The sequence below is a fragment of the Panthera tigris genome, chromosome A2 (assembly GCF_018350195.1).
Source record: "Panthera tigris isolate Pti1 chromosome A2, P.tigris_Pti1_mat1.1, whole genome shotgun sequence".
NCBI classification, from domain to species: domain Eukaryota; kingdom Metazoa; phylum Chordata; class Mammalia; order Carnivora; family Felidae; genus Panthera; species Panthera tigris.
The window spans coordinates 164641624-164651285 of NC_056661.1; the positions used below are offsets into that span (position 1 = coordinate 164641624).

The following is a 9662-nucleotide window of genomic DNA, read 5'->3' on the forward strand; positions in this document are numbered from 1 at the left end:
AAGAAGCCAGATTCATTAGGTTCCTAGTTACTTTTCTTATGCAAGCCCGCCATGGTGCTGATGTGGTGCCCCAGGAAACGAGGGAACGCAGGAGCCTTTATTTCCGCGTATCTTTATGTGCACTAGTCAGGTTAGCTGACGTGGAAGGAGTAGGCAGTTCACGTTCCTCAGGGTGGCCCAGCTGGTGCTGTGCAGGCCCCGGGGCTGCAAGGCAGGTCTGTGGGGGGCCACCTAGTATCACCTGGGCACACGCTCCCCCCCCATTCTTAGACAGCCTGGATCTGTGAGCCTTAGACTTCACAAGGCACAGGCACAGATGGATAGACACAGATCCATCGCCCCTCCAAGGGGACACTCAGAGCACAGGCCCTCAGGGAGCACCTCAGTGACCGCAGTGCAGGTGGAGATTCAAACGGTAATTGGTAATCACAGGACTACCTCTAATGTCATCGCCTCCGGACCTTCCGTGCCCAGCGTTCTGTGGGGCCAGTGTACAGTTGAGACGTGGCACCACTGGGCGGGTGACCCCAGACACCCCTCCCACACCCCCGCTGGCACCACCAGAGGTGAGGCGGTAAAGGGGAGGGCCCAGGGGCTTCTCTCTCAGGCACAGAGTTCTGGAGCTTCATTCCATACTGGCGGAGACCCACTCACTGCCCGAGAGGGGCTCAGAGCCAGTCGGATCATCTGTAAGTGTAACTCTGGGCGTCGGCATCTATCACCCACCCGCACCCACCCGGGAAAGTTGCTGCCCTACGGACTGCCTGCCGGGTCACGGCCCCCAGCCTGGACCTGTCTCTGTTCAGTGGTTGCTCCTCCTCAAACACTCACACAGCCTCTTGAGACGGGCTTCTTTCACTGAGCAGTACGCGTTTAAGGCTCTTCTCAGGGCTCCATAGCTCGTTACTTCTCTGCACGGAGTAATAGCCACGTACCACAGCCCGTTGGTCCGTTCACCGACTTGCGAGTTTTGGCAATTATGAATGAAGCTGAGGGAACCCTCCACGTGCAGGTTTTTGTGCGGATAAAAGTTTTCCCCTCCTTTGAATAAATACCAAGGAGCACGATTGCTGGGTCACAGGGTAAAAAGTGTGTTTAGTTTTGTAAGAAATCCCCACGCTGCCTTCTAAAGTGGCTGCCCCGTGCGGCATCCCAGCCGGCAGTGAGTGAAGGTTCCCTGTTCCACGTCCTCACCAGCATTTGGTGTTGTCAGTCCACACTTTTTTTGAAAACAGATGGCAGAATGACTTTAAGGACTTCTAGATTCCACTGACAATGAAAATTATTAACCAGAAACCAAAAAGACACTTTTACTGTCATTAAGATAAGACATTCGTGTTGTGTTGAAGGAACGCTATTGAGTTATAACGTAACGAGCGTATAGGTCATAACGGTTAATTCTACAGTGAGTTTGGCACAGCACGGGCTACACGCACAGTCTCCGTCAGGTGTATGGCTCCTTCACGCTCCATCCTCCCACCCAACACACACACATTCACACACCCACACCCCCACACACACACCTTCCCATACAGAACACACAGACCCCCCCGTGTACACTTACGCACACACTCATGCACACACAGTCACGCACATACACAGACTCACACACACATACTCCCTACACACACACACACGCCCACACAACACCGTTAGCAGCCCCCATATCCTTAACATACCTGGCTGTCTCGAGCCCGTGCCCCTGTCCCTCCCCACCGCCGCTCATCACAGCATCTCATCTGTGTCCCACTCCTCTGGGATCTCGAGACAGAGCACATCTGAACCAAGCAGCTTTGAAGGTGCCCGTGGCAGATAGCATGTGACGTTTCACTCTCCCTGGAAGGCCCGCGTTCAAGCAGGGGCCTTGCGTGCCAGCCCCAAGGTAGAGGGGCTGTAGGACGAGAAGGACCTGCCGTGCCCCCTGTCGGCCCTGAGCCGGGCACTCTGGCCGACCAGCCCCCGGGCCCTTTGACACAGGCTCCTTGTTGGCCCCTGACGGTCACCTCATGTGGCTGGGTCCGCTGGAGTCGGGAAGGCAGCACGAGGCACTGCAGGAATATGCTGGTTCGGGAAGGGCCTGACGAGAACCTCACGCGCAGCTCCTGACCCGCGACCGCAGCTCCCGTCACGTGGCTCCCACGACCCCAGGCCCACAGACGGGAGGCGTGCCTCATGCAATATCTAACCGACAAGGTGTTTGCCTCTCATCCTTTTTTACTTTTTGGCAGAAGCTACATGACAGTGGCCGCTGAGTCGCTGACCTACGTCGGAGGCTGTTGTGACAGAATCCTCGACACGTTGCCCACTTGTCCCCCTTTCTGTCTCTCGCAGGACTACGGCGGGTACCTGAGCACTTACATACTCCCAGCGAAGGGTGAAAACCAGGGTCAGCTTTTCACCTGTGGCTCTGCTCTCTCTCCAATAACAGACTTCAAGCTCTACGGTAACGGTCTTGACGCGACGAGGCCCCCGCACGGCCCCATGCCTCCCGTCCCGCCACACTTCCCCTGCCTCCCTTGCTTCATGCACCCACGGTGGGTGGGAGGCGACCCGGGCTAATGAGAAACCTGGACAGAAGCCTGGGAAGGGGAGGGAGGGCTTCCAGTCACTTGTTTGAATGAAACCGGTCAACCCCCCGAGACCCGTAAGTCACGTTCCCGACACACGAGACCAGGAGCTCGAGACCCACCCAGGGGTCCCCTGGCCGACCCCTCCCTGGTGCCCCATCTCAGCACCCGGGACCCCGTGGACTGTGAGGACCTCTGACTCCTGCAGCCAAGAGGCTCACCAAAGACACGTTGACAAATGCTCTAATGCCGACTTGAACTTGTAGTCCCAGCACTCCCCTCCTTCAAACTCGTAGTAATTTAAAATTCGTTTTCCCATGGGAATACATGTAACGTATTTCAGATTTTTTTCAACTCAGTGAGACTTTCTTAATTTTTTTAATCATGCGGGTTCAAAGGTGCCTGACTTGGATGCACATAAATGTACCATCCTGCACCTTGATAGGTCACAGCCCCAGGTGGGGGAATCCTCTAGTGCCATCTCCACTTAATTAAGGATGTCCCTGTGACGCCTGAGTGGCTCAGTCGGTGAAGCGTCCGACTTCGGCTCAGGTCATGATCTCACTGTTTGTGGGTTCGAGCCCCGCGTCGGGCTCTGTGCCGACAGCTCAGAGCCTGGAGCCTGCTTCCGATTCTGTGACTCCTTCTCTCTCTGCCCCGCCCCCACTCATACACATTCTTTCTCTCAAAAATAAACCAACAGTAAAGAAACAACACTGTCAAGTCAACATTAAAAAGAAAACGAAAGATCCCCCTGCCCCCTGCAGAAGTGTTTGGTGCTTCCTCCAGCCTGACTTTGCCGACAGGCAGACATCAGACCCTCACCCGGGACCGGACACCGACATGCCTAGTGTTTAAAACCAAACAAAACAAAAACAGAAAAAGAGCAAATCCTGATGGCAATCTGCTCTTCAGGATCTGTAGCCTTTCCTGTATTTGAAACAAAGTGAGGGCTTATCCTGCTCACGGGGTTTCAGAGTCACTGTTTCACACGGTTGAGGTTTTGCTGTATTGCTTAAAAGCCGGCCACCAGCTCTAAGATACTCGAATGTTACCGGGGTGCTGTCTGATTACCTGCGTGAAGCCCCGCAGGCTGAGGCGGTGTTTTAGAAACAAACGTTTGCCCTGAAAGTGTGGGTGAGCCCACCCTCCCTGCCCCAGCCCCCTGCCAAGGGCGTCCCCGCATCGGGGGGCTCGGCACCGGCTCCCCTCGGGTAACCCTTCCCCCCTCTTCTCGTTTCCAGCGTCTGCATTCTCCGAGAGGTACCTGGGCCTCCACGGACTTGACAATAGGGCATACGAGGTACATGTGGGCAGGATGGGGAATCGGGCGAGCTCGGGCCGCCCCTCCGGAATTCCTCTCTCGCGCCCCTCTGGCCCCCGGCCCAGTTCTGGAACCCACGCTCCCTGCCCGGGCCTGCTGGTCTCCCCCTCTCCCCCACCAAACTCGCTCTGAGAAAACCTTCCACCGGGCCGTGAACCCTGGTGAGCAGGGCCTCTCCCGGGTCTGTCCGCTTTCCCTTTCTGGCACCCGAGAGGCAAGGAGGAGAGTTAGGAAAGTCTTCGGACGGGCAGAGGGTCTGTCCCGGGATCCACGGTCGTCGGCACGGGTGACTGCCGGTCCCTTCATCCAAGGCTGGTTCTGCTTTGAGGAGATAAGCCCCTGGTTGGGCTACAGAAAAGTTCTCCGATACCACCTGCCAGGCCATAGCCACCGAAGTGACTCAGTGCAGGTGTCACCTGGGTGTTTCTTCAGTGGGGTGAGGGGGGCGTGAGGGGGAGGCCGGACTTCTGTTGCCCGGAGGACCTGGCTTCAAAGCTGGGATTTGCGCGTGGACCACGGGACTCTCTGGCCGGGCTGTCATCTCCCAGTGGCACCGGCTGAGATGGTGGCCCTCTGGGGCCACCTGCCGTGGGCGGAAGGGAGCTCTCCTGTGCCCTCTTCTCTTCCACCCCTTCCTCCTCCTAAGAGGAGCTCATGCAGGGAGGCTTCTGGGACGCTCCGTGCGCTCCCCTCCCCTGCGAAGCCCCCGCTTCTCCCAGGACGAACACCTCGCTGGCTGCGGTGAGGCCCGCTAACTCTGTCCCCGTGCCCTGCCCGTGCAGATGACCAAGGTGGCTCATCGAGTGTCAGCCCTAGAAGAGCAGCAGTTTCTAATCATTCACGCAACCGCTGACGGTGAGGACCGGGGACGCTCATGCCCTGCATCGCCCCTGATGGTGTGCTGGGTTTAACCCGTGCTGTCCTCTTTTTTGTTTTCTTTAACAGAAAAAATCCATTTCCAGCACACGGCGGAACTCATTACACAACTGATTAAGGGGAAGGCTAATTACAGCTTACAGGTACAGTATTGGCACACCCACTCTGTTCCACGCTTGGAGAGACACATTCTTCTCGTGGAAAAGGAACTGATTGGTATTCCGTTCATCCCGTGTCTGCAGACGCACCCGTGTCGCGGCTGTCAGAGACGGGCCGGGGCACGTCGGGCCAGACGAATTAGCGCGTGCTTATTTTCTCCACTAATTGATGCTGATGGCTCGGTTCTACACTCGAGCTGTGTGCAAAACCCCTGTAGCAACCCCCCCCCCCCCCCGCCACCCAGTCCCGCGGTGAGCAAGGTCAGGACAGCCACCACACCGCCACGGTGAGGCTGGTGGTGTCCCTGGCGGGTGACAGTGGGACTGTTGTCCCAGTGTTGACCAGAGCAGCATCCTGGGGGCCTTGGGGGGCTTTACACGTGCAGGTCCTGAAACTTGTCTCACTGGCCTCCTGCCGGACAGTACCACACGTTAACTAAATTCTGGAGGAATGTTCCAGAATCATCTGTGGCTGAGCAGCCGTTAGAGTGCTACCCTTCCCATGAAACGTACTCACAGCCTCGTTTTCCCTGGCATCCAGTACTGGCCCAGCAGCTCAAGGCTGGGCTTTTTCCAGCAATGCACAGTGCTCCTTCTGGAAACATCTTCCGTTTCCTTCTTGACCAGGGGTTCCCTTTGGCAAAAAAGACCCCGATGGTCTTTTCAGGTCCAGGGATCAATGGCAGATTTCCTCCCCTAAGCATCCATCAGCCCCTCAGACAGCACCGGCCCCAGCACCGACCGCTGCCTGCCTTCTGTCTCCGAGCCCCTGGCCTTCTGGCATCGCTGTCTTGGAGGGACACGTGTGTCCCTGCAAGGAGGGGGCTTGGCCTGAGCTGCTGAAGGGGGAAGAGAGGACTTGGTTAATGTGACCTTTGAGCTCACTTTGCAAGTGTTCAGATCGTAGTGAGTTTGATAGCTGCCGTGGTGTAAATACATTTTACGCACCCAGTGCAGCCGTGGTGGGTTACAGGGTCAGTCTCCGTGTGCGGATGTGGATCGCTCGTCCAAGAGGTAGACTAGGCGAAATCGGCAAGCTTTTGAGCAATGTGCATTGTAGACCACACTCGAGACAGCGAAAGGGACCCACGCCCAGCGCCGGGCCTGCAGGCACAGCAGAGGTTTTCACAGATCCTCAGTGAATGTGCAACAGTAAGCAACTCCAGAAAAGGGCACAGGGACAGGGGACCCGGGTAGGAAGAGACGTGCCTCCTGCTCTGTGTCCTTCTGTACCACAGACATTCTACCATATACATAATAGCTCACTCTCATCGGTAATAACTACTCTAAAGTAACGGTGAATGCCCGCCTCCAGAGACACAGAGGAAGACAGGATTCAGAATGCGGGAGGCAGCAGGTGTCACGGGAAGAAAGTGGGCTTCCAGGTCAGCGAGACTTGGCTTTGAGTCCCTGCCAGAACAGGTGCCTTTGCGTGGAAATGGTGTGGCGCCTCTAGGATACGGGGACGGCCATTCACATCGTCTTCTTCGCGTTCCCCGTGTCCTGGCTTCGTTCTAAATGCTGCAGGGAGCATAACGTTTAATCCTCACAAAACGATATGAGCCGGATTCTGTCACGGTAATCATCTCCACGTAACACAGCTGGAAACTGAGGCCCAGGAAAGTTACCTGCCCACGGTCAGAGGCCGAGCCAAACGCGGGTGGCCGGGCCCCAGAACACAGCAGCAGGATTCGGCCTGTGAGGGTTGTAGAGAGAGCACAGAACACTTCCCGTGTCTTTGGGGATCCTGGGCCCTGGGGCCCTGGGCCGGAGCCTCTGTGGTCCCAGACCTCAGATCCGTCCTTGCTGCAAATGCAAACCAGACGGACGGCACAGGCGGCACCGAGTCTGGTGACCAAAGCGGGGTCTAATTTAGGCACCCGATGCCGAGTGCCCTGACGCCAGCACTGGAGGGGTTTAGGAAATCCATTGCTCGGGCCGACTCCAAGCCGCATGCGGTGCCCGGGCCGTGCTGGGTTTGTGGGGGGGGGGGGGGGGGGCGACCACCCCAGCGGCGAGTAACCTGTCCCTGCCTTCCCCGCAGATCTACCCGGACGAAAGCCATTACTTCCACAGCGCCTCCCTGCACCAGCACTTGTACCGGTCCATCATCAACTTCTTTGTGGAGTGCTTCCGGATTCAGGACAAAGTCCCCGCAGCCACAGCGAAAGAGGAGGAGGAGGAGGACTGACCCGGGAGCCGGAGCCAGAGCCAGCCCTGAGCACGGCGGGGGCTCCCCCTGGAACAGTGTGCGGCCGGGACCCCACCCCCCTCTCCCGCAGAGGCCGGGGCCGGGGCAGCAAGCGTGATTTCCATAGCATGTGTCCCGAAGGCGGTTTTGCTTCAGAAACCAGCTCCTTCCCAGGCCGAGACGCGTCATCGCCCCCCGAGGGCCCCTCCCCGCCGCGCCTGGAGCGGCCACCGCAGCAGCATCGCCTCCTCCTGGCCCCAGGGTGACCGGTGCATCCCCCGGCCCCTCCCCAAGGAACGAAGGACGGACAGCAATGCAGAAACCGGCCCTTAAATCCCAGCTCTCCCGCAGTAGCGCAAAGACCCGCCCTGGCCAGCGGCCGCGTCCACATGAGCAGTTTTCCACCCTGTCTGATACACCCACGCCATGGAAACGACTATAGCACAATTATTTTAGCAGTACGTGTTCATAGATCGGCTCGCTCCTTTCTGTAATTCGGAGGTCCGGCGTTGTCAGGGCTGAACCCGGTGTTCCCGTAGCTTCGCTAATGGTTAACCTTATGGAATTAATTCGTATTTTTCTATGGTTTTTACCTGGCACTGTCTCGGGTCACGGGCTGTCTCTCCTTCTTTGTGTCTCTCCTTCTTTGCGTTCTTTCTTGGCTTTGTTTGCTTTCTGTTCTTCGGTCCCCGTGTAGGCTTTGCACTTGTTTGGATAAAGAAACACATCAGAAGCAACTAACTGCTCTCTCCTCAAGATTGTCTTGAGACTTTGTGCAGAAATTTCAAAAACCTGAGGGGAACGAACATCCAGTACTATACTAAAAAAAAAAAAAAAAAAAAAAAAAATCCTAAATAAAACTTCTTTCCCACGAAGCTGCATTGGGATTTGGCTCAGACTCACACTATCCACGTATGTCTTGAAGCCTGTCCTTTCTCCCCCTGATACCTTGTCAAGGCTTTTCAGATGGCATTTGGTTAAAAAAAGGTAAAAAGACTAAGGGTGGACTCCATCCCCAGGTCTGTGCGCGTGTTCAGGGGACAGGCCAGGGAAGCGTGGGCGCGGGCGGTGGCCTCCCGCCCCGGGGACGGCTCGGTGGCCCCGCCACCGTGCGCCAGCAGCCTGTCCACGTGTCACACACCCTCCGACGGGACGAACCCCCGGTGCTCCCGGTGTCTCTTTCATTTCGTTGTATATAAAGACGGGATCGGGCCCTGGCCCCCCACCAGCTCATTTCGCCTGCATGCCGCCGCTCTGTGGCTGACCCGCACTCCCCACCAGTGCCAGTCGGAAATGCATCAATCGCTGTTGTTTCCCTCGGAGCTCGTCGACCACCTGAACGTCAGTACTGATCTCTCCAGCGTCCGGTCCTGCCGGGGGGTCCTTGACATGCCGTCGGCAGAGATTTGTCCGCGTTGCTTTTCGGTGTTTGAGGGCGTGGGTCTCGTCTCCGTGAGCTTGCAATGTCAGTTGCAGTCAGCGCCATTGGAGGGTCTCCGTCACCGGATTTTTTCGGGTGAGACGTCGTCACTTGCGAAAAGGACCGACGCGTGAGCAGCCGGACCGCTGTGAGCCGTGACCGTGCTTTCGCCATTCTCAGCGGGCTTGACCGACTGCAAAGCCAACTAGGTCCGACAGGGGAAGCCAGCTGTGGCCGCGAGATCTGGCAGGAGGGGAGTGAGCATGTGGCATACTAGCGTTTGTTCATCCATGGAATAAAACATTATTTTACCACTCGGATAGCTCTTTTCTTGCTTATCCTCCACCATCTCTGCCTAGGAAGTGTGCAAAGCGTCAAGTGTCTCAAGGTACTCACTGAGCCCCGACCATGGATGCCTGTCCCCAAGAGCCTGGTGGGCGGCAAATACAAACCGCACCTGTGGCAGCGGGGTACGGACGGAAGGACAGGACCACTCAAATATATCAAAAGTCCCAAACCAACCAGAGAAAATGAATTTCAGTCGCGTCTTTAAAGTTTTAGGGTGAGGACACAGAGATATTCCCTAACACTAAGAGCAAACCTGGCTCTCAGTCGAGACCACAGCATTGCCCGCTAGAAAACTAGGAAAACCTCCGTCTCGGTGGCATTCCCTGGCACACGGGCTGCCTCGCTCTCGGAGGTGTGCCCGCGGGGGTGGGGGGCGGAGCTCTATCCTCACTGGCCTGAAAACACGCCCCTCCCTCTCCTGCCTGACTTAGCAGTATCCGAATGATGATTCTGTGAAGGCTTGATTGCCTTCCGGAAGCCCTGTTAAAGCCCCAGTGTCACAGAGGGACTGGAGAGGCATTTCAGGCCTCCTCTGGCCGTCTTCCATTAGCAGGTGGTGTGAGTTCTTAGGATAATCACAGGAGACACCGGGAAGCCTGGTGAGATACTGGATATGCAGACGGAGGATGTCCCCAGATCATACGTAAACACAGAGCTCTGACCCCCAACCCGCGGCCACCGGTCGGGGAAGCCAAGCCGCGGCCTGCGGCAACCAGCCCCAAACGGCCAGGCCTTGATCAACACCCGCCAGCTCCCCTCGCTCTCGCCCCCACCTCCA

The 9662-nt window shown here is 57.0% G+C and overlaps 1 protein-coding gene across 4 annotated transcripts in view; it reads left to right on the forward strand.

The window, feature by feature from the left end:
* Positions 1 to 8854, forward strand: part of DPP6 (dipeptidyl peptidase like 6) — an 854635-nt gene extending 845781 nt beyond the window's left edge. For all 4 annotated transcript variants that reach the window (XM_042976118.1, XM_042976101.1, XM_042976107.1 and 1 more), the window contains 5 exons: positions 2332 to 2443; positions 3812 to 3870; positions 4674 to 4746; positions 4837 to 4910; positions 6970 to 8854. In XM_042976118.1, coding sequence (XP_042832052.1) covers positions 2332 to 2443; positions 3812 to 3870; positions 4674 to 4746; positions 4837 to 4910; positions 6970 to 7116 — 465 coding nt within the window. In that variant the 3' untranslated portion in view covers positions 7117 to 8854. The remainder of the gene's footprint in view (positions 1 to 2331; positions 2444 to 3811; positions 3871 to 4673; positions 4747 to 4836; positions 4911 to 6969) is intronic.
* The last annotated feature ends 808 nt before the right edge of the window (positions 8855 to 9662 follow it).